We start from the raw sequence: 25,055 nt of genomic DNA, 5'->3' as shown, positions 1-25,055 counted from the left end.
ATTCCAAATGCCTCCTTATCAGCTACGAAGGTTTCCGTTGTCTAAACTACCAATTAAACTTACCCAATCTTGCTGCTCTGCTTGGAATAAATCCAAAATTCTGCCTAGGAGAGCAATCTCCTAGACTTGTGGGAAGGCCCACAACTCACAGGATTACCAATGGGCTGGGTAAGCTGGTTTAAAATCAATTTCATTGTGTCATGAGGATATTGCATTTTTAATTTCAACCCCCCCCCCACCGCACTCCCCCACCGGACTTCTTCCATCATTGTCTCTTGGAGCAAAACAAACACCCTTCCCTTGCAGAACAGAATCTCCAACACTTAGAAGTTGCTTGTAGAGAAGGGCATGTGAGGAAATGGGGTGAGGAAGGGAAAGGCAGCCTGTCAGATCTGCTCCTGTATTTCTGTGGCATTTATTTTCTAGGCCATGTGCTCCTAGGGGAAAGGAGGAAGACAGAGGAAGGAGAGAAGTAGAGAGCTGCTCTTTATAGAACTTTCGGTTCTACTTGGTCTTTTCCTCTATGCGGCAAGCGAGGACAGGAGATCGGACCTCAGGAAGCGATGCATGCAGGAACTAGGCATTGTTAAGAAGTAATCCAGCTGGGGTGAAGGCAATTTGGCTCTGCAGTGAAGAAAGCAAGCCATAGATAGCTTGGGGGGGGGGGGAGAGACAGGTCAAACTATAGTAGTTTTTCAATAATAATAATAATAATAATAATATTTATACCATGCCCATCTGGCTGAGTTTCCCCAGCCACTCTGGATGGCTTACAGCATTTATAAAAACATAGTAAAGCGTCAAACAGTAAAAACTTCCCAATACAGGGCTGCCTTCAGATGTCTTCTAAAAGTTGTGTAGTTCTTTATCTCCTTGGCATCCCATAACTCTAGAACTTAGTGAAACTGAATGATGGAAGATTCAGGACAGATAAAAGAAAGGACTTAAACTACGGAATTCACTCTCGCAGGAGGCAGTGATGGCCACCAACTCAAATGGGTTTAAAAAAGCATTAGACAAATTCATGGAGACGGCTATCGATGGCTAGTAGTCATGATGGCTGTGTTCCCCTGCAGGCATCTGGTTGGCCACCGTGAGAACTGGTTGCTGGTCTAAATGGGCCACGGGCCTGATGCAGCAGGCTATCCTTCTGTTCTTATGCTTTTAGCAGCTTGGAAATGCTAGTTCTGTAAAATACAAAGCGCCACATCCCATTTGTTTGTTTGTTTGTTTGATAAAATTTATACACCACTTGATTGTAAAAACAAAACAAAACCCTCAAAGCAATTTACCAAAATGGTAAAGTGATAAGATCAAGAAAGATTTACTGCAACTCTACTTTAAAACACACCGAAGTTAAAATACTAAAACAGGTTAAATTTACTTTGACTTTCTTCTGCTCATAGTCTTGCGCTGTGGGTCAAACACATGGATTGTAAGCTGCTCGGGGCAGGGATCATTTGTTTCCGCTTTGGTTACTCTGTAAAGGACCAGGATGATAGTATATAAATAATACAGGCTGTGGAATTCAGGAGCTCTGCATTAATGACTACTAAATATTGATCGGCAATTATTCACAAGGTTTCCCAGTGTGCCAACACTGCTGCGCCAGTGGGAGAATAATAGAATAATAGAATTGTAGAGTTGTGTTTTTTAAAAAATGATATTTATTAAGAATTTTAGAATTACAAAAAGAAAAAGAAAAAAGAAAAAGAGAGAGAGAAAAAAACAAAAGAAAACCAAACCACAATCGAACAATACAAATTGATAAAAATCAAAATCAAAAAATAACACGACACAATCAAAAGACAAAAATATGCCACAAACATTTAAAAACAAATCCAATATTCTCAAATCCTTAACTGTCATTGCCTTCTTTCTTTGACCTCCTCACTCCTCCCTTTTTTTGTATCCTAGTTGTTAATTGTCACAGCAAATCCTTTCCATATTTCATAATATTCTGTCATTGCATTACCTTAATCTATTTTAATCTTATCTTACTATAAAAGACCTTAAAACTTAAAACTTAGATCTTGTTTATACCAATTCCTCCTAACCATAATATTCTTACATAATTCTTTAAACATTTTTGCTAAAGCCAAATAATTTCATTCATCAATTTTATAAAACAATCCTAATATTTTTTTTTCCTTCCAATCTTCATCCAGCGTCTCTTCCTCCTGGTCCCGGGTTTTGTCAGTCCTTTCTATCCCATCAATCTAGCGCGTTAACCTGGTAATCTTATGTCCGAGGCCCTTAAGTCCTTTCCATGTCCCATCCGCAGTTCTTCTTCATATTTATACCTGTACTTTACTTTGTCTCCTGCTCCTTTCACTCGTGGGAACTCCAACTTAACAGTGTTTTTGACCCTTCTCGACAAGTCAGCCCCTTTTCCATAGTCCACACTAAACTCCATGTGGTATTTAAAAACATGTTTCAAAGTCCCTCCAGAATTAAGAGCCCCCACAACCCCAAACATCTCACGGCCCATTGCCAGACTTGAAAAGTCCAAACATCCCTGCATAGGGGGGTCTATCCAACCCCCCATTTCCAAACCAAACCAAACTTTATCTTTCCAAATCTGGCTTTTTCCAAGTTCATTTGTCAAATCCAAGAACTCATGTTCCTGTTGGGCCACAGCTCCCTCCATCTCTGGCGCCCAAGGTTCAGCAGCATCCTCTTCCCTCATCTGTTCTGTCAGAGCACACTCCTGATTTGTTTCCTGGGTGGGCTCTATATAGTTTCCCACTACCTGTCCAAAATTTCTGATCGCAACAGTCATCAAGTCCGTCATGTAGCTGTTCCAGTAGGGCACTTGTTTTACAGAAAGCACGCAGCAGAGCTTCTGAGTACATTGTTCTGCAAGGTCAGAAGTCTATTCCCACGATCGTAATCTATTCCAGCTGCAAGATCCCCGGTTCAGAATTGGTAACATTTTCACAGGCTCCCTCTAGGGGAAGAGCTTCTATTTGTTCTTTTCTTTTAAAGGCAGATCTAACAACAAAGTTTCTTTTTCAGATATTTTGTCAATATTTGTTCCTTTAAAATGCGAAGGGGAACAATGGAATCACTATGTTTCTTTTCTTTTAACTATCTGTCAAATACATTTGTCTCTGGTCAATGAGCTTCCCAAAGAACGTCAGTCCTGACACCCCGCTCCAGGATCAAGACGGTGGAAAGTTACTTTGCGTTACACTCTCTTCTGCAGGTTTAAACAGTCTGGAAAAAATCCCCCCTCTTCTCCTGCTTCTGAAGGGGGTTCAACAATTTTAAATGATGAAAGTTAATCCTTAACAGGCAATTTTCTGAACTCTAGTTTGCCATGTCTTTGCTTTAATCTATCTACAAGAAACGGAAGGCTGACTTCCTGTTTAGACCTTCCCGTTTCAGTGCCAAATTAAGGTAAATTTCTTAGTCCAATTTTCCTTTCTACTCGCAAATCATTATTTGATGTCCAATTGTCCGAAATGTAAGTACTCACGGGTAATTGTTTTAAAAGCCAAATTGTCCCAGGAAAAAGGCAGCGCTCTCCGGCAACGGCTGTGCGGCTTCGCTCCACGGAAGAAGCAGTTGACTCTCAGCGCCGCGCCACTTCCCCCTCTTCACTCCGGAGGCCGTTAGTGGGTTCCTTTGCGGGTTGGGGGGGCGCTAAAGGTGCCCGCCGAGTCCCATGGTCACAGGCTTCATCCGCCTGTGATTTTTGAAAGGGTCCCCGCTTCGCCGTAGCGGGAAAGACCCGTTTCCCATGGAGCTGGTCCCTCCAGATCAGAGGGAGTCCGCCATTACCGATGGCGCCACCCTGGAAGTAGAGTTGGAAGGGTCCCCAGGGGGTCATCTAGTCCAACCCCCTGCAATGCAAGAATCTTTCACCCAATGTGGGGCTTGAACCCACAACCCTGGGATTAAGAGACTCAAGCTTTGGGAAAAGGCGGGCAGGATCTCTGAAGTAAAGGCAGCACGATGCTTGATAAGATCATGAATCTTATCTTGCCAGTGAACTCTCTTTAGACACTTCTTTCACTTTATATACAGTGGTACCTCGGGTTACAGACGCTTCAGGTTACAGACTCTGCTAACCCAGAAATAGTACCTCGGGTGAAGAATTTCGCTTCAGGATGAGAACAGAAATTGTGTGGCAGCGGCGTGGTGGCAGCAGCAGGAGGCCCCATTAGCTAAAGTGGTGCTTCAGGTTAAGAACAGTTTCAGGTTAAGAACGAATTAAGTACTTAACCCGAGGTACCACTGTACACTGAAAGTCTTTAAACTTACCTCAAAAGTCAATGCCCAGGGAGGGCATTCCAGAAGCAGGGAAACCACCAATGAGAAGGCCCTGTCATAGGTCAAAGCCAACCGGGCAGCAGCCTAAAGTGGCACCATCAACTGGGCTTCACCTGCCGTCCATAGGGCCTGAGCATTGTGGATATGTTCTGCTGAGCTTCCGTCAAGGCTGCGAATAGCGGCACTGTTGTGGCGTCTAGTCTGCTTCCACTGCGATTGTTGAATTGAACAACATGGCTTCCACAGGATATTCGCAGCACTGCAACCTGGGACATTTTGAAACAGCAGCCAGACACCCACTGCCAGGTAAAAAATGAGTTTGGGGTAGCAAGTGGGCTCGATTTGACATAGCTGCCAGCTCCGTGGGCCCTTGGCAGGTGCTCCTGCAGTTGGATGTTGAAGCCACTCCTTCTTTGCATGTTCCGCAGACCAGATATATATGCCTCCACATCTGAAGACGGGATTGACACCTTTATTCTGATTCATCTATCAGTGCTCAGCATAATGCTGCTGAGATGGAAAAACCAATGCAATAAAGGGCCGATGCAGCTCCTAGCTGATTAAACGATGCCTTCAATGACATAACCAGTTTACTCTCCCCTCTCATAAATCTTCTCCTCTCCATTGCCCCACGACAGTCCCCCAAGTACAAGCTGATGTATGCTTCTTGTGGTAAATGCAGGCCTGGGAATCCTGGGTAATGCAAATTGGCAGGATAATTTGGAGGAGAAGGGAAAGCAGTGGTGAGAGAGAAAGAGAGAGAGAGAGAGAGAGAGAGAGAGAGAGAGAGAGAGAGAGGGAGAGGTTGCACTGAACTCTCTACCCACCACAGACTTGCCCCTATATCCTTCCCCCGCCCCCCAGCTAATATTCCCACATCACACAAGGAAAAACACCCCAAGGGTATGGAGCACTGCAGACAAAAGCCACAAATGGGGAACAGTTTAAGCCTCCCATCAACCACTGTATCTCTCTTGCAAGTACAGCCCTCCTATGCTTCTTTGCAGGGGTCTGTAAACCCATGTCATGCAGATCAGGCACAATCATTTCTTTCTGATAAGCTTGCTTGTTTTCCTATGCAACATCTTTTGTTCTGGGATGGGATTCTCGAACTCCAAAAGGCCTGAAGGCATCAGTCCCCTGTGTTCATTAAAATGTTTCTGGTTCCCTTGTTCCAGTGACTGCTGCAGGCTTACAAGCAACCCAAGGAACAAACAATCAAACAAGTCAATGGCCACTTCAAACCACTGGCCTAGGCAGACAGTGGATCCCTCCAGAATGATGCTTCTTTGCAGGTGTTGTCTCAACATGCCATGGATGCATAATCCTGCATTGGTGGTGCATTTATACTGCTCTGCTCACACACCATTCCACTTTATTAGTTGTCCTGTGATGCATCCTCAGCATTATTGAATTATTGCCATCTGGAAGGACATTCGTGAACTATAGCACAACAAATGCAAGACATGCATGCTCTCTCTCTCTCTCTCTCACACACACACACACAGAGAGAGAGAGAGAGAGAGAGAGAGAGAGAACATTTGTGGTATAAAAAGTTACAGGAGTTCAGCAGAAAGCTAAAGGACATGCACCAATTGGAAACAAAGCAGTATGTCTTGTTGGATTCTGTTGCAACAGAATTCCTGATCTGGACCTTGTGTAGAGTAGAAAATAAACTGCTCTCCACCACAAGAATGAGTTTCAAAGCTTTACTGCAGAAAAGTCTTAAAATAGTTACTTTGTATTGTATAGAGTTTAATTATAACACATTGCTCTTAATCAAGCAAGCAATGTGGTTGTATCTTCTTTTTAGTCCTCAGTACAATTCAATAAACGTTCCTTTGTCTGGTCCCAGAGAGAGATCTTAAGCAACTTGCCTGTTCTATCTTTGTGGATGGTTCCATTAGTGACTTAGACTCCGGGGTCTCAGGTTTCTTCTTCCCTGAAGAGAGATTGTTCGGGTTTCCAGTGATGACTCATCAGTTCACTTAAAGACTGAAATGGAAACATCCAACCTTTTCTGCCGCATTTACCAGAGTGAAACCTCCTGCCTAATGCAAACTTATCTACTTTGCAAATGCAAACCTTTACATTTGTCCCCTCAAAAAAAACTTCAAGGCATATAAACATTATATTTCATGCACATTAAACTTATATCTTTTACATTTCTGCCCTGAAACTTTTGCAAACACAAACAGTATTGAAAGGAGAGTCAAGTATAACTGCTCCAATAGCATCACAGATGTGCAATAAAAATGATATTAGGAGGAACTCAGTGTGCATCTGATGTCACCTTTGTCTCAAGCGTCACACAAAGGCTAATCAGACCTCTCTGCTGTTAGTTTTCTTTGGCTGGGTGTGTTAAGTAGCAGCACACAAGCTTCTCCCAGTTCAGCTCAAAATATTCTGAGCTATATTCTCTCTCATGTCCCCCAAACTGGGGAATAGTATGACTTATGCCAATGCAAGTAATTTTAGAGGCAGAGTGGGTAAGCTGTTTGAGACGAAGGACTACATTCTATCATGGGCCACATGTTATTAGTGGGTGGGGTGAGGTAAAAGTGGGTGGAACACTGCATATGACTCTTATCTTTGTACATTATGCTTCATTCTGGTCATATAGAAGTCAGAAGATTTTATGGATGTTTAGTTTTTTATTAAGTTTTGGTAAATCTTAAACATCAAATTAAGTACATAATAACAATTGACTGAACGAAGTTAAAAATATATATGTAATAACGGGGAAATGAATACAAATAAAGAACAAACACTGAGCAAGTATGAAAAATGTATACAATAATATTCAGGGCAAGTATAGCAAAATTTCCTCCCTTTATTATCCATGCAAGCAAATCAGAATGGATGCTTATTGTTGTCTACCTCCTCCATAACAAGTCAGAATGAATGGTCAATAAAAAACAGAATGCAAATGCTTTTGGATGGGATTCAATTGCTTACCGGCAAATCCAGGTTGTGCAATTATAGTCTTGCGCAACAAACTTGCTTCTGCAAAAGATCAGACTTTTAATGAATGTTCAGCAAAGGCCAGATATATATTCTAGCCTCCGCATAAGCTTTGTGCAGGCAAATCGGGATGAATGCTTGGTAAATAGGTCATCTGGAGGGGCCCTCCGTTTTATCTGCCTCACAGGGTTGCTCTGAATTTGAAGGCGGGGAGACTGTGCACACTTTCCTGAGCTCCCTAAAATGCGACTACAGTGGTACCTCGGGTTAAGAATGTAATTTGTTCTGGAGGTCTGTTCTTAACCTGAAACTGTTCTTAACCTGAGGTACCACTTTAGCTAATGGGGCCTCCTGCTGCCACTGCACCACCATCGTGCGATTTCTGTTCTCATCCTGAAGCAAAGTTCTTAACCCAAGGTACTATTTCTGTGTTAGTGGAGTCTATAACCTGAAGCGTATGTAACCTGAGGTACCACTGTAATAGATGTTGCTTTTATTTTATTTGCAACATACCTCTGTGTAACCTGAAAGCATGCCACACAGTTCTGGCTGGGCTCAGGCTGCATGGACTTCCTCCATCCAACTCTAACGCTGAAATAATCAACAGACAAAACTAAGCAAGGCTTCAGACCATGAGAGAGAGTGCATTGTGGTGGTTACAATGCTCCATGGGACCAAGGTTCAACTTTCTTCTCAGCCTTGAATTGCATTATGTGCTATGAAATATAGAAGGGATATAAGAATGTAAATAAGATAACAAATTGCTGGTAAAAAGTTATAACGATGAAAGTGGGAGCGGGAGATGTGAGGAAGTCCAAAAAAAAAATGTGAAACTATGTTAAGATATTTGTTATATTGCCTGTTACATTTATTCTTATTGTAAACTCCAATAAATATTATATTAAAAAAAATAAAAAAAAATAAAAATGAATTGCATTATGTGGTACTTCACCCATCCTAACCTACTTTGCAGGGTTGTTGTGGATATAAGGGGTGATACTGCACCAAACTCCTTGAAGTAATTCAACAAAGTGCCTCAACTCAAAATGCCTATTTGTTTCCCCTCTTTGTTGGATTTTTTAAAAAAATTAATCTCTCTCTGTATTTAAATATTTAAAAAATGATTCTGTCCTCCTCCCATTTCTTGATCTTCTCAATGTAAGTTAAAGGTGTGGAATAGAGAACTTGGGGGGGGAGCTGAAGTGCCATGGCACAGATCTGCTAAATCCTGGTGGATATATAGCATTGCAAATTAAGAAAAGAAAAAGAAAAAGCATGTTCACTGGAAGTGGGTGTGTATTAAATCCTGAGTGAGGCAGCTTTTTGTGTATCAGTTAGTCTTAACAATGATATAATTTACTGACCCTGTGAAAAACCTTTATATAGTTTATGAAGTCACTAGAGAAGCAGCTGTGCTTTTTAAAGAAGTCACTTCTTAGGCTCTGGAAAACTCCACAGTGAGCTATCCATGGTCCTGCTTCCCAGGCAGAGAGATCTTGCGAAGTCACACATGTAAAGTACCTGGGAGAAAGCAAAAGCTAATCTGAAGGACATTGAAATCAAACGTTCCAATGACAGCCAGTGCAGTGTAGTGGTTAGAGTGCTGGACTAGAACCTAGGAGACCAGGGTTCAAATCCCCACTTGGCCATGAAGCTGACAGGCCAAGTCACAGTGTGTCAGCCTAACCTATGTCACAGGGTGGTTGGGAGGATAATGGTTATGTGTGGTGATGCAGCCCTCAAGGAACCCTCAGAGCAAGATGGGTTCATCTGCCTCATATTTCAGCTGAAGCAAGGAACATAGGATGCTGATGTAACATTGGTCCACCTAGCTCAGCACTGTTTACCAAGGATGGTGAACAGATAGAAAGCCCTGCTGGATCAGGCCAAAGCCCCACCTAGTCCAGCACTCTGTTCTCATGGTAGCCAGCCAGATACCCATGAGAAACCTGCAAGCAGAACGTAGGCACAACAGCACTCTCCCCTCTTGTGTTTCCCAGAAGCTGGTATTCAAAGGTATACCGCCTCCAACAATGAAAGTCCAACATAGCCATCATGGATAGATTCCAGGTTCCATAAGCTGCAGGCAACCCAGCAAATGGTCAAGGATTATGGGAGACGTGGTCCAGCAACAACTTTGCAGACCTTGGTTCCCCACACCTAACCTAAACTGACTGGAAGAGGGACTCCAGCATTTCAGCTAGGAGTGTTTCTCAGTGCTACCTGCATATGCCAGGGATTGAAGGAAGGACCCCTTCTGTACAAAGCATGTGCTCTGCCATTGAGCTGTGTCTCCTCCAGGAGCCAGCCTGCCATTCACAGAACCCAGCCACATCCATTGGGCTGTGGATGTTCTTGTTGGCTGAGTGATAGATACTGATAGAGCATTTTGTGTAAATCTGTTCTGTTGCTTGAGAAATGGGAGCACAGGAGGGTATCTCAACATGCAGGAAAGGAAGAAGGCCACTCATTACTAAACTACCTTTCTCCACTACCACCACCATCATTATTTTGAAAAATCTATTAGTTGTATGTGATTTCAAATGTCGCCCTCTACTGTCCTTCAGTGCTTTGTGCTAGCAAGCAAATTGGGTCTTTCTGGATTCAACACCCATTGCTGGATCTCAAGGCAACTCTTGATACAAACACAGTGAAAGACTATCAATGGTATAAATGGACAGGAATGGCCTCTGGTGAAAGCACTGGGGAAATGTGCCACCCACTGTACTGCCCTTATGCAGCCATTGTATAAGGATAAAACCTTCATCTAAGCTGCCCATAGAAAGCTCTTGGGGATTTGTTGTATTCATAGAATTGTAGAGTTGGAAGGGACCCTGAGGGTCATCTAGTCCAAACCTTGCAAAGCAGGAATCTCACCTAAAGCATCTATGACAGATGGCCATCCAAACTCTGCTTAGAAACCTCTGATGAAGGAGAGTCCACCACCATCCAAGGGAGTCTGTTCCATTGCTAAACAGTTCTTACTATCAGAAAATACTTCATTTCTTGTAACTTGAAGCCATTGGTTCAGGTCCTAGCCTCTGGAGCAGCAGCAAACAAGCTTGCTCCATCTTCCATGTGACGTCCCTTTAGATATTTGAAGATGGCTATCGTATCTCCTTTCAGTCTCCTCTTTTCCAGGCTAAACATACCTAACTCCCTCAACCATTCGTCATATACGGCTTGGTTTCCAAACCCTTGATCATCTTGGTTGCCCTCCTCTGCACATGTTTCAGCTTGTCAAAAGTCTTACTGAAATCAAGATATACTATGTCCACAGCATTCCCCATATCCACCAAACTTGTAACTCTATTAAAAAGAAAGAAAAAAATGAGATTCATCTGGCATGACTTGTTTTAGAGAAACCCATCCTGGGTCCCTCACCATGGGATCTCACCCAGAAGTTCCTTACACATTTTTTAAATCAGCCTTCTTAAAATCCAGAGTGGATGTCCAACTACACTCAACTTTCCCTTACCTCTGTATTATGAAACCCAAGAGGACATGCTCACTTCCTCCCATAGTTTCCAGTATTTCTTTTTCATCATTCAGATATTCCAAGTTGGTGAGGACCAAGTCCAAGAAAAATGTTCTCCTTGTTGCTTCTTCCATCTTCTGGGAAATGAAATGGTCAGCGATACAATGGAGAAATTTGTTGGACCTTAGATTCTTGGCAGGGTTTGAGTTCCAACAGATATCAGGGTAGTTGAATTATCCCATGATTACTGTATCTCTTCTTTTTGAAGGCTTGGTAATCTGCTCTAGGAAGGAATCATCCGAGTCTTCAGTCTGGCTTGGCGGTCTCTAGCAGACACCCATAGTAAGGTCACAGTTGCTTTTCTCTCCTACCATTTTTACCCATCTCCTGTAAATCGTCCTTCCATGCTCCAGGTCATGGAGCTCTTCACGAGTTGGTCTTTCTCATAGGTAAACGTTCATTAAAAGATTCCACCCACACAACCTACACCTGCTGATCCTTTCTACCTGCATGCATGCTGTAACGAAGACCATAATGATTAAGAAACTCTTTTTTATGCTAAGCAACTTCAGATTTTGTATTCCAAGACCAATGGAAAGTCACCACATATGCAAGGAGGTCACATGTGAAGATGCTGCACTGCACTGGTACCTTGGATACTAGAAAGAAAACAAATGATCCTGGCACAGCTCAGCAATATCCAATCCCAATGAAGCTGCAATGCTTCAGCCCATTCGTATGTGGAGTGAGAAGATGTTGTTTTTATATATCCCTTATATGCCCAAACATCTTCTAAGTGGCTTACAACTATATATATTTTTTAAAAATGATATTTATTAAAGTTTCAAAGAATACAAAAACAAAAAATAAAAATACAAGAAAATACAAAATACAGAAAAAAGAATAAAGTTTTTAAAATATAACAAAAAAAAAGAAAAGTAAAAGGAAACATACAAAATAAGACAATTAAAAACACATCGTTAGTTTTCCATAACATATCTTCCTTTCACTTATTTCCCCGGACCTCCTCGTACCTCCCTTTTTTGTATTCCAGTTCAGTTTGTTAGTTCAGCAAGTCCTTACCATTAAGCTTTTACCCATTTATAAAACCTTTTTTCGTATCTCTTAAAGCATTACAGCTGGAAACCACTTAGTTTCTATCCAACATCCTTCTAAAATTCCTTAATTTTACAATATTTCTGTAAATAGTCTTTAAATTTCTTCCAGTCTTCTTTCACCGACTCTTCTCCCTGGTCTCGGATTCTGCCAGTCATTTCCGCCAATTCCATGTAGTCAATCTACAACTATAATACATAATTGAAATGCAGAATAACAAATCCACCGGGGCATTAAAACATTATTAATTAAAATATGACCATGGAGAGCCACTGCCAATTAGTATAGGTAATACTGAACTAGATGAACCAATGACCCGACACAAGGCAGCTTCCTATGTTCCTGGTGGTGCATAGGAAAATAGGAAACTGACTTATGCCAAGTCATACCATCTAATTCAGTACTGTCAGCACTGGCTGGCAGCAGCCCTCTAGGGTTTCACACAGAGAAACTTTCCCAACCCCTAGCCAGGGATTGAACTTGAAACCTTCTGCATGTAAAGCCGATGCTCTCAGCGAGCGATGGTCCTTCCTCGTACAGCATCACTGAAAGGGTTGCAAATATTTTCTGTATTAAAAAAGAGAGTGAGAGATGCAAAGCGTAGCACTGTCAGAAAGCATGTAGCTGTCAGGTAAGATCAAATTTCAAATTTATAGTGGAATCGTATCTACTCAGAAGTAAGTCCCACTGAATTCAATGGGACTTACCTCCAGGGAAGTATTGTAAGATTGCTGCCTTGGTTATGTTGTAAGTTACCATAAACCATAGTGACATTTGAGAGAGAGAGAGAGAGAGAGAGAGTTAACAAAAGCATATAAGAAAATCCATAAATATGAAGTATAAAAATGTGTGGCACAAACTCTCCACCATCCAATCCTTCTGCAGCCTGACTCTATGCATGTCTCCTTGTAAATCAATCCTGCTGAATCACAACCTTTAATCCAATTTATTTCAGCAAGAGATAGGGTTAAAGAAAGGTTTAATTTGTACATTGAAATAATCCAAAATGCTTGAATTTGGTTGGATCATGACCATACTTCCTAATACACAGATATGGGAAAAAAGGAAAATGAAATACAAAGAAGTCATTTAACAAATACTTAAGACATGCCAGCCTCAGGCTGAAAACTAACAAGAAAATATAGTTGAATGAATTCTCTATTACTAGGGTAAATTTCTCAAGGGTTGCCCATTAGTGGGAGTAGATTTATCTGATTTTTGTTTTTGCTTTGCTGCAACGACAGCACAAGTAGGACATCAAATTTGCCCAGGCTCCTCTCAGACCTGGGGCCAGCATTCTCTGCCTGAACTGGACCCCCAGCTATAGGCCTGTCCCTGGACTTGGCTGAGGCCTGACCTACCCGTCTCACAGGTAATTCTTTGCCAGATGTGTGTGTGTGTAAAGAGAAAGAGAGAGAAAAACTCTTTCAATAGCAGCTGCTTTAAAACCCTTTGATTCCCCCTCAGTCAGTGAGTGGCAGCACAGTGGAAACATTAGACCTTGACAAGATGGCTGCCTCCCAGCCCAGGCTTGCGTTTCAGTGATGGGGGAAATGGAAGACACCTGCCAAAGATCCTCTCTGTCACTGTCTGCCTTGGACCTGCTGTACTACTGCAGGGCTTCATTAACGGGGGGAGATAACATTCAGAGAAGCCCTGCGCTGTCAGCTTCCATTCACCCCATGCCAAGCCCAATCCTTGGCTCCAGTCAACACTGAAAAACTCATTTGTCCTCCACCTGATGCCCTCCAGACACGGTGGAGTCAGGCATCTGCTGTAGCGGTCTTCTTTTGCCTTCACTGAAGGCACTGCAACCCCGAGAACTTTTTTTATAAAAGAATTATATTAAACAAAATTTATATACAGCCACAACTCGTTTTATTATGCTTCACCTTATTGCGATTCACAGATATTGCTCCTTATGAGGACACGGGTGCAACTGGTGGCAACCTGGCTGCTTCCAGGGGAAAGAAGCTCACCCCCTCCCAGACCCTCCAAGTGTCCCTATTTTCCAGGGACAGTCCATGATTTACAGAAGCTGTCCCGGTTTCTGATTTGATCCTGGAATGTCCTTCTTTTCCTTAGGACACCCCTATTTTTATCAGAGAAATGTTGGAGGGTATGGAGTTATGTGACCCGCCCCCCAAGCCAAGGAGATTAGTAACTATTCATCCTTTAGAGGACATCTGAAGGCAGCCCTGTATAGAGAAGTTGTTTTTTAAAAAAATGTTTAATCTTTTATTATGCTTTTATATAATTATGGTGCTGGAGGAGACTCTTGAGAGTCCAATGGACTGCAAGAAGATCAAACCTATCCATTCTTTAGGAAATCAGCCCTGAGTGCTCTCTGGAAGGACAGATCATGAAGCTGAGGCTCTAATACTTTGGCCACCTCATAAGAAGAGAAGACTCCCTGGAAAACACCCTGATGTTGGGAAAGATTGAGGGCACAAGGAGAAGGGGATGACAGAGGACGAGATGGTTGGACAGTGTTCTCGAAGCTACCAGCATGAGTTTGACCAAACTGCGGGAGGCAGTGGAAGACAGAAGTGCCTGGCGTGCTCTGGTCCATGGGGTCACAAAGAGTTGGGCACGACTAAACGACTAAACAACAACAACAAAATGCTTTTATATATGTTGGAAGCCACCCAGAGTAGCTGTGGCAACCGAGTCAGATGGGCAGGGTATAAATAATAACATTATCATTATTGTTATTATTTAGATATCTTCATCCCTCTCTTCCCTCAACCTCACATGCCAAAGAAGCCTCTCTAGCCTGCCTCTCATTGCAGGTCCCTTTCATCTTCTATCCATTGCCTTCCTGGTGATGCACACCAACTTTCTAAAAGTGATCCCCAAATATAGACCAACAGAACACATGAGACCCTGGCTGGGGGTAGGTGGGCATCTAAAGGCCTTGTGATTTCCCAGTTTCCCACAGCATGCAACCTGGTGGTAGAAGCATTGCCTTGCATGCAGAAAGTCCCAGGCTCAGTCCTCATCAGCATCTCCAGATAAGGATGGAGTAGATAGAGAACCCCACCTGCAACTGGAGAATCACTGCCAATTGATGGACCAGTGATCTGACTCATAATAAGACAGCTTCCTATGTTCTTAGAGAGGGGAGGGAAGGAGCGACCCAAGCAAGGGTTTCGTTGGAAAGGTAATTGACAAGATAAGACCGGGGCATTATATTACCCAAGTCGAAGCCGTATAGGAGGTTAATAAGACACGACAGACAATTGTTGCCGTCTGATACAGCGAATGTTGTGCAAGTGAGTCTATTAGTGGGACGGATGACTAATACGGTATGTTGGGGAAATGTGCTAGCGGGAGGAAGAACTGCTAATATGATTCAATTGACCCATTCTGCATGAGTTAACACATCGCTTTATTCCCCCCCCCCGAAAAAAAAGTCATAATCACAGGTGGATCATTCTGACTGGTACTGGAAGATCAAAAATAGTTTCCTCCCTCAAGCCAGCTGTGACAGTTAGTCAGTGATGAACCACTGATCATCTAGGGAAAGAGGAGAGGAGGGAAAGACGCAATGAGCTAAAATAAAATCTCAGAACTTACTTGATGTCTTCCAAAATCTCATTGGAGGGCTTGTTTTGCTCTCCTAATCCTAGTTTTGAGGAATTGGCAAAGTTCATTGGTAGCCCAACCCACATCCCTGATGTTGCCTTGTTGGTTGAATTGGGAAGTGGGAAGAGGTGTTGGTTGAGGCCACCTCATTCTGGGTGTGACGATGTTGGAGGATAGAGTTGGGCCACTTTCAAACCATGCATTTAAAGCACTATGATGACACTTTAAACAGTCATGGCATCCCCCCCAAGGGATACCGGGAGCTGTAGTTTGTTAATGGTTCTGAGAGTTGTAGGGGAGCCCTATTTTTCCTCACAGAACTACAATTCCCACAGTGGTTTAATAGCCTATCCCTCTTCACAGGAGACTCTGGGAATTGTAGCTCTGAGAAGGGAACAAGGGTCTCCTAACAACTCTCTGCACCCTTAATAAACTACACTTTCCAGAATGCTTTGGGAAAGCCATGACTGTTTGAAGAGGCATCATATTGGTCTAAATGCTTGGTATGAATATGACCGTGGGTAATTCCATGCCCCCTCCCCACTGCATGGGAGACTCTTTGCAGCCAAGGCCAACGCTACTCCAGATGTGCGTCTGTGTGTGTGCCTGCATTTTTTCAACCATTTAACTGTTTTGCACAATGTGCAAGCATGATTTGCCATTTCATGTAAAACAATAATTTGCACAGTAGAATCTGCTCACAATCACTTGCATGGGTGTACACCCCCTCCACCCCCCCAACATACCCCCCAACATTTCTCTGATGAAAATAGGGAGATCCCATTCCATAATGATAATTTTACTATTCATACCCCACACATCTTACTGGGCTGCCCCAGCCACTCTGGGCAGCTTCCAACATATATAAAAACATAATTGAACATGAAACATTTTTTAAAAACACTTCCCTATACAGGAGGGCTCGGGGGGTCAGATAACTCCATTAACCCCCCCCCCCAACATTTCTCCAATGAAAATAGGAACATCCTAAGGAAAAGTGGGCCATTCTGGGATCAAATCAGAAACCGGGATGGATTCTCTAAATCAGGGTTGTCCCTGGAAAACAGGGACACTTGGAGGGTCTGACACACACACATTTTGGTTGACTGGGCCACCTGTAATGTGGCCTCACCTGCCTTGGGTGGCAGATTTTGAGCTTCTTTTGTGTTAGGTTAGCCTCTAGAAAGCCTCAGGCTGTCTTTGCCCTGACTTTAGATTTGGGGTGGAAGACCTTCGGCCCTCCAGGCCTCTCTACTTGGCCCTTGGAATTCTCTGCAAACCACACCCCTCACTGGACTGGCTTCATCCCCCCCCCCCGAGTATTTTTGCCTGCCAAGAATGTGTCCTTCAGCACTGAAACTGCCTTTAGCTTCCCTGGATGGAAGGGAGAGAGGGTGGTACACGTGTTTTTAGAAATTAGCTTAATTTACAAAGGTAAAAGGTATATTCCTTGCTCGGCCCACTTTTGCCTCTGGACCTACACACCACTGGCATGTGGCTCCCAGGAGGTTTCTGAAAAGGCAATGTGGCCCTCAGGTTGTAAAAGTTTTCCCACCTCTTCTTAAGACAGTTTTCTTATCAGGGGATTTGGCTGAAATAATATTGATGATGATGATAGAATATAAAATAATACAAGAAGTCTAGACACCTCTGTCCTATTTTTGTTTTTGTTTTTAGCCCAGTGAGAAGAATGCCATCTGAGTCACAAGGTGATCAGGCTGTTGGAAGGGAATTTGCAAGCTTTCACTTCAGATCCAGGGATTAAGAGCTGACTTGGTGCTTTTTCTCCCCACCCCTCCTCCCAAAGTCTCCTGTTTTTGCAAGGAAAGCAAATCGCAAAGGGTTTGGGACCCTGATTCTAGGAACTTTTGTCTAGAAGGTCTTGGCTGGCCTTGGGGCCTTGTTGCCACAACTGAAAAAAATGCAAAAAAGAGTCTTGCTGGACCAAAATTGGGGGGGGGGGGAGACAGGGAGGGTGTATTTTGGAAAATGTCATCAGCCTCATTCCCAAATACATTTAAAGCACGGTGGCAGTGTGGGCAGAGAGGACATGGGTGTGGCAGTGGGGTCACAGCTGCAGCCAGGGTGCAGTGGCAGGGCCCCCCAGATCTGCTGTCTGAGGTGACTGCCTCCCCTTGCCTCTTGGCCCTGCTCCCAGCCCTCCCTGAAGATGCCACAGGGACTTTCTACATGAAAAGCAGATGCTCGGTCAAGTGACCTACAGTCCTTTCCTGCCAATTTTTAGTAGTGGGGTGGAAATGCTAGGGGGTGATCTGTGGGAGTCACAGGGCAGTAGTGCGTGGAGCCACACCTGGTGGTGGGCGGAGCCAGCAACAAAAGTGCCCCAGATTATTTAATCTGGAATAAAAACCACCCTGATTGAATTTTCACCATTGTTACCTCAGATTGAAGTACTTAGAAGTAAAAGTCCCACTGAGTTGCAATTTTTTTTTAAAAGAACACAGGAATTTATTTATTTTTTGGTACAGCAAATCAATGCAGCTATGGTTCTGTAAAGGAAGCAATATCTTTCTGACTTTAGTGCAGGGGTCAGCAAACTTTTTCAGTGTGGTGTAGTGGTTAAGAGCAGTGGACTTGTAGTCTGGTGAACTGGGTTCAGTTCCCTGCTCCTCCACATGCAGCTGCTGGGTGACCTTGGTCTAGTCACACTTGTCTGAAGTGTCTCAGCCTCACTCACCTCACAGAGGGTTTGTTGTGGGGGAGGAGGGGAAAGGAGATTGTTAGCTGCTTTGAGACTAGGGTAGTGGGATATCAAATCCAAACTCCTCCTCCTCCTCCTCTTCTTCATTTAGCAGAGGGCCAGTCCACTGTCCCTCAGACTTTGTGGGGGGCCGGACTATATTTTTTGGGGAAAAAATGAACGAATTCCTATGCCCCACAAATAATTCAGAGATGCATTTTAAATAAAAGCACACATTCTACTCATGCAAAAACACGCTGATTCCCGGACCATCTGTGGGCTGGATTTAGAAGGTGATTGGGCCAGATCCGGCCCCCGGGCCTTAGTTTGCCTACCCATGCTTTAGTGCCTCACATGCAGAGCAGGAATGTACCAATTTATTATTGGACAGCTGTGGAAAGGAACACATTATCCTCAACCCCAAGCCATACAACTAGGGAAAAAATGTGTGTGTGTGTGTGTGGTGGGGAAATCAATTTATTTGTATCAATAGCCATCCTTCTAATTGTTCTGAAACTACGTATAAAGAGGGAAAACAGTTTTGAAAGCAGGTGGGGGTGGGGAATCAGCCACAAGGAAACAAGGAGGAAGGATATTGACAAGCCAGTAAGTCTGCAAATGAGTGTCTGGAGATGAAGCCTTATGAGGAATAGTTGAAGGAGAAGAGGAGACTGAAAAGTGATAAGAGAGCCATCTTCAAATACCTGCAGGGCTGTCACATGGAAGGTGGAGCAAGCTTGTTTTCTGCTGCTCCAGAGAGTAAGACCCAAGCCAGTGGATTCAAATGAAAAGAAACAAGATTCTTACTAAAATTAGGAAGAACTTTCTGATGGTAAGAGCTGTGTGACAGTGGAATGAACTCCCTCAGAACGTGGCAGGCTCTCCTTCATTGGAGGTTTTTGAACAGAGGTTGGGTGACCACCTGCCAGGGATCCTTCATCTATGACTCCTGCTCGGGAACCCGTTCCTACAGTTCTATGATTCTATAAACTCTGATGGAATTGAAGGATGGAGTAGGTTTAGGAGGCTGCAAGGACCCACAGGTTTCCACCTGTTGTCTAGCCTATATATTATCTACTCTGAGAGGCAGTAGTTTTCTGGGCCCTCAGGCAGAAGCCTTTCCCATTAACTGCTATGTGGCCCATTTAATACCAGAGACTGAACCTGGGACTATCTGCATGCAAACATGTCCCCTTCTGTGAAGCTGTGCTCCCGTTTCTTGCCCTCCTGCAGTCACTGTGACAGATTCAGAATGCTGTCCACAGCTACTAACAAATGCATTTTTTGTTTTTACATGCACACATTTGCATGTAGGAAATAGCACTAAACCCACATGTAGGTTGTGGGTGATTGCACACCCTGTGACATTTGTCACTGGTGTGTACATGTGTACAGTGGAACTTTTATGCCTAAGAGTGCAATCCTGTGCACCCAGTCTACAAAGTCCCCCTATTTAATTCAAAAGCACTTATTTCTGAGAAAATTTGCAAGGGATCACGTTGCACAGCTTTAATGGTGGCACTGACAAGACCTATAATAGCTCTGGCATTCCATTTAATTGAAATAATTAACTGTGGGCTTCTGGTTGCACTATTTAAAGCTGCAAAATCCCCTGGATCTCCCAGTAGTTTTGTCCCACTGAGACACTGAATGTCTGGAATGTCCCTAGCTGTGCAGGTCAAACAGTGCAGCATCAGCATCCGGTGTGAATACCTTTCCCTAATATCTTAATTGGAATGGCCTTTCTTTACTTATAAAAGCTGGCTGGACATGAATGTCATGGTCCATGTACAGAGTGCCATTAACTTCTCAGGTTCAATTCACCTTGAGACTCCTTGAGTGGAGAGAGAGAGAGAGAGAGAGAGAGAGAATATTGCACAAGTTAGCACCTTTCCTTTTCCAAACGAAGACCTATTAGAGTGTTATGCATGGGTGAGAAAAGCTTCTCTTTCAAAAAGTCTCTCTTCTGTATGACTGTTAAGGGCACAGAAGCCTTGTCCTCTGTATCAGGTCACCCTAAATGCTGTGCCAGACTTAAAAAATAATAACTCTGATGTATGTGTACACACACACAAACACACACATGCAATAAATTGCTCGTGGGGACAGGCTGCCACCAGCACTCTGGTGCCTAGAAGCTTTCACTGTCTCCCTATGTTATTGGACTGATTAAAAGGGTCTTGTATTCCTTTACAAGGTTCTTAACAACTCGGGCCCAGAATACTTTAAGTACCTAGGGTTGGAGCTTGGCAAGAGGTAGGTAGGAGTTACTTTGGCATCCCCCCACCTTTCTGAAAAAGGTAGAGCGGTCTCTAGTCTTGATAGATGAGCATCCCTGCCATACCTTCTGGAATACCTCTCCCTATATGAACCTACCTGGACCCTCTGATTGTCATCTGAGGCCCTTCTTGTGGGCCCTCCTCTCAGGGAGGCTCAGAGGGTGATGACGAGTGCCATGTTTCTAGAAAAAAAAGAGGTGCCAGAACTCACCATGAACGCCTCCCTTGTTCTCTTATAATGGCAATGACACCCACCTGAGAGGTGCCAGACCTGAGTTCAGGTGATTTCCGGCTGAAAACTAGCCCTGGATGACAGGGGGGCTTTTTGGTTATGGCTCCCTGCCTGCGGAATGCCCTCCACAGCAAGGTCCACCTGATGCCTTTGTTGACATAGTTTTGGAAGCAGGTGAAAACATGCTCCTGGCCCCAAGGCCTTTCATAGACTGAGTTAAGCCTATTTTATTGTTAGTGTGCTGCCAAAGCTTTCTAACATTGTTCGGTGGGGGCTGTTTTTCAATATTTTGTATGGAATGTTAATGTTATGGGAATTTTTCTTTTCTATGGCTTAATACGTTTATGCATATGTTTTTAACTGTAAATCACTTTGTAGGGAACAAAATAATAATAATAATAATAATAATATACATTCCCTCTTTATGTGGATTCCCAAAATAAATGCACCCAGATGGCCCACTTTTCTAAGATACACCTCAGCTCCCCACAATTTGTCCCATTGCACCACAAGGGCTAGAAACCTGAACACCAGGCCACACCCCCTCCCTCCAGGCCACACCCCCACCAACTTCCTCAAATGCTTTCGCCTGGCTGAAAATGCCATTGCACATAGCTGTCAACTTTTCCCTTTTCTTGCGAGGAATCCTATTCGGAATAAGGGAATTTCCCTTTAAAAAAAGAAAACGTTGACAGCTATGCATTGCACTATGATAGTGTCTATTGGAAGATGTAAATATATTTGTACATGTGTGTGCAGCAACCTCCAGCTTTCCAGCGGCCCTCTGCACGAAGCGAGAGTTGCTCCATCCACCTTTGCCTCTGGCCCCGCTCACTACTGCTATGTGGCCCCAGAAGGTTGCCCATGAAGGGATATGCCCCTTGGGCTGAAAACAGTTCCCCCTCCCAGCTGCAGCATAACCCAAACACGAAGAAAAGTAGGCAACCAGAGGTGCAGGTGCGACTCTCAATGGCTGGCGTGATGCAAGTGGGTTTAGCCTTCACCCTAATGGTGTTTTCAGTGGCACCTTTCACATATCAGAGCAAGAGCCAAGGGCTGCATGGTGGGGATAATGGGCTGGGATCAACATCCTGCCTCCACTTAAGCACACAGAGAGCTAGCTGCCTTTTACAGAGTCAGAACAGTCTCCCATCTACCTCTGTACTGTCCACACTGATTGGCAGCATCTCTCGAGGGTTTCAGACAGGAGGCCTTTCTCAGCCCGATTGAATCTGGGACCCAGGGGGGAAGTGAGGTGATTTTATATTATGGACTTTATGGTCTTTGTAACATCCCACCTTTACACAGAAATGCAGGAAGCTGCCTTGTATTGAATCAGATCATTGGTCCACCCAGCTTAGCATTGTCCATCCTGGCTGGCAGACGGTTTCAGGAAGGGGACATTGCTGGAGATGCTGGGACATTCCTGCGCTAAGCTGCAGCCCTTCTCTTTAGATGGATAAGGCCAACGGCCCATCTATTCCTGCACCCTGTTCTCCTAGTGGCTTCTTTGGGGGAAGCCTAGTATTACGTCACTCCAAAACGCGGTAAGCCAGCCCTGATGCATTCGGACCCGCCTCCTCCTGCTCGTTCTGCTGAGTGGGTCCCCGGACTTCTGCCCGCAGCCCTGCCTTGAAGGTCTCCGCTCCTGGGATCGTCTGCATGCAAAGGATGTGCTCTGCCACTGAGACAGCACGACTCCCATGAGAGGGTCCGGGAGGGTAGGGCTGCTGCAATGTGCCTCTGAGTGGGAAGCACGCCCCCCTCCCGGACTTTGAGAGATCCAAGACTCCCCCTCCCCAAACCTCTCCGTCTATCATCACGACCACGAGCATTTTGCTAGGGGGAGAACCCTGCAGCACCCTAAAACTCAACTGTGTAGGGGGGGAATCAACCACACTCAGAATATTGGGGGAGAGGGAAAAGGTTACCAATTTCGGCATGCAATACACACAGGCAGTCTCCTCCCTGCTCCCCCAAAGCAAACCTTGGTCGTCGGTGGCAGGGGAAGGAGGGAGACCAGCAGGAACGGAGGGCTGGTGGGGGAGAAGAGAGGAGTTTCAGCTGCAGGAGCGCAAGCAGGGCGAGTGGGTGAAAGGCTGACAGCTCCGCCATCCCACTCGGAGATCGGAGCCATCGGCAGGAGTGTGGGAAGCGGCGGGCGAAGTGGAGAGCAAGTGCATCGGAGCTCTGGAAAGGGGCATCTCCTCCTCTTCCCTCCCTTCTCCTCCACACCAGCTGCAATGGGGAGCTCTGCAGAGCTGGGGCTGCAGCCAGCCCCCCGCCCCCCCCCGCGCTGCACTCCCCCCTCCTCCTTGCTGTTCCCTTCACCCTGCTCCAGGGAGCCCCCTCCTCCTGGGGAACCGGCCATGCAGCTTGAGCAGGGAGGGAGTGAGGGAAGGAGGGAGGAAAAGGCGACCGGGGAGGGAGAGAAGGGGGGAGGCACCCAACTCCTTCTCCCTGGCATTGCGCATGATTCTGCGGCTCTGTGCATTGCACGCTCCAACCCACCTTGGGAGGAGGGGGGAGGAGGGGGAGGCTTCTCTCCCTCCCTCCCCCCTCCCTAGCGTTGTCTGCACCCGGAGCCAATGGGGGCCCGCCTCTCTCCCCGGCCGTCCAATCGTCGGCCGGCGGGGGCGTCGCCCAGGAGGCTCAAATGGCCCAGGCTAGGCTGCGCGCCGGAGAGGAGTTGTGCGCTCTGGCTGGCGCTCGCTCGCTCGCTCATTGCTGGCTGTGCGTTCCGCGAGCCGCGCAGGTGCCGCTGCACGTCGGGGAGAGGCAGGATGGCGAGGGCGGCGGGGAGGCAGCCAGGAGGAGGGCTGCGGAGGGCATGAGAAGGAAGCGGAGACGAGGGGGAGGCAGCGCGCCTTGTGCACTCGCCCCGGGCTGGGCTGGGCAGATGAGAAGGTCCCCGGCAGGGCAGGGCGCTTTGCAGCTAGGATGATGCTCCTGGTCGGCGGGCGGTAGTACTATGATTTGGTATGTGGCCACTTTGATAGCAAGTGTGATCAGCGCCAGAGGACTGGCAGCAGCTCAAGGTGAGTTGAAGTGCACCGGGTCCCCCCCCTCCACCCCCCCTGCAGCGGTTTCTCCTTTGCGCTCTGGGCTGGCCTCTTTGGGCACCGGGAAAGCTCTCCGGGCTGACGCTTCCTGTGTGGACCTTCCCTTCTCTCTCTCTACCTTTCCTCTCTCATTTGTTACCTGTATCCCTTCGATTCGAGAAAGGATGCTCGGCTTTTCGTCCGCCGCGCCGCCGCCTTCGCGCAAAAGGAGTTTCCCTTGCGAGTAGGGGAGCGCTTCAGATTGTAAGGAAAAGAAAAGAAGAAATACTCACAAATAAAAAAGGCAGCATGCTTTCTGCTCCCCGCCTTCCTCCCCGGAGAGGTGTTGGTTTCAGAAATGGTTAAGTGATACGGTTTCATCAGTACAGTAAAAACCATAAAAATAAAAAAAATCAGCCAAGGATGCGATGAAGCGAGAGCAGGACTTGAATAAGTCTTTTGCAGAGTTTTTGAAACCTTGGACCGCGGCTCGTTCTTGGTCTTATTTTATTTTTGTTGCCTGGTTTTTCTGTAACGATTTCAGAGGAAGGTTTGGCAGAGAGCATGTCGATGGCCTTTGCAGAAAGGCGTGCAATTGACCAGTGCATGTTCGTGATCCAAGTAACGTATGAGTCCGTGATCTAGCAAGAGGACGATTATTTTCTTTAATGCTGAAGTTGCTTAACAAAGCAGTGCTATGAAGGCTGCAATCCTGTACATGCTTACCGATGATGTAAAGCCCTACTGAACGCTTCAAGGCTTGCTCATATGTAAGATCTGTTTGCCTGGAAGTCTAAGCTACTTCCAACCTCTCTTTTCTGAATACTCTAGGGAGAGCTAGAGATCCTGGGTCAGTGATGAAGCATGTGAACCTTTTTCACATGTGTGTGACCTGTCACTAGGTAGCTGCCTGCAGTATTTTTCTTGGGGCAGAGAGATCACCATTGAAAGTGAGATTTCTATTTTCACATGTTCATCAGAAAGAAATCCATCTGGGCTTTGTATTTAAATGCGATTCTGCGTAGTTACTGGTAAATACTAAGATATAGAGAGTTGGTTAGCTCATTTTTTTTCTTGCAGGCATGAATAAGCTTGTGATTCAATAGAAGATTCTAACTTTACTTAAGAGATGACAAACTGGATTTCCGAGAGGTTGGGAAGGATGTTTGGCAAAAGGCAATTCTCATCGCGTTGTGCTGCAGTCTCTGGTTTCAGGGCTTTTTAATTGGTGCCACCAGTGCTGTGGAATGCCTTCCCAGCTGAAAAGGAGAGGCTTCATCAGTACTGGCATTCTGCCGGCTCCTAAAGACACACCTGTTTAGGCAAACTGTCCCCCGAAACTGAACTTCAACTTTTATTTTTTAAATTTGTTATTTAA

At 45.1% G+C, this 25,055-nt stretch overlaps 1 protein-coding gene across 6 annotated transcripts in view; it reads left to right on the top strand.

Moving 5' to 3' along the window:
- Nucleotides 1-23,347: 23,347 nt before the first annotated feature.
- Nucleotides 23,348-25,055, top strand: part of IGSF9B (immunoglobulin superfamily member 9B) — a 138,699-nt gene continuing 136,991 nt past the window's right edge. For all 6 annotated transcript variants that reach the window (XR_013979950.1, XM_080983383.1, XM_080983382.1 and 3 more), the window contains exon 1: nt 23,348-23,674. Coding sequence is in view for 5 of the 6 variants with exons in the window: in XM_080983383.1 (XP_080839509.1) it covers nt 23,608-23,674 (67 nt within the window). In the remaining variant the exon portion in view is untranslated. The remainder of the gene's footprint in view (nt 23,675-25,055) is intronic.

This window comes from Podarcis pityusensis (assembly GCF_964106645.2).
Source record: "Podarcis pityusensis genome assembly, chromosome: 15".
Classification (NCBI taxonomy): domain Eukaryota; kingdom Metazoa; phylum Chordata; class Lepidosauria; order Squamata; family Lacertidae; genus Podarcis; species Podarcis pityusensis.
This window is presented reverse-complemented; position numbering and strand designations above follow the sequence as displayed.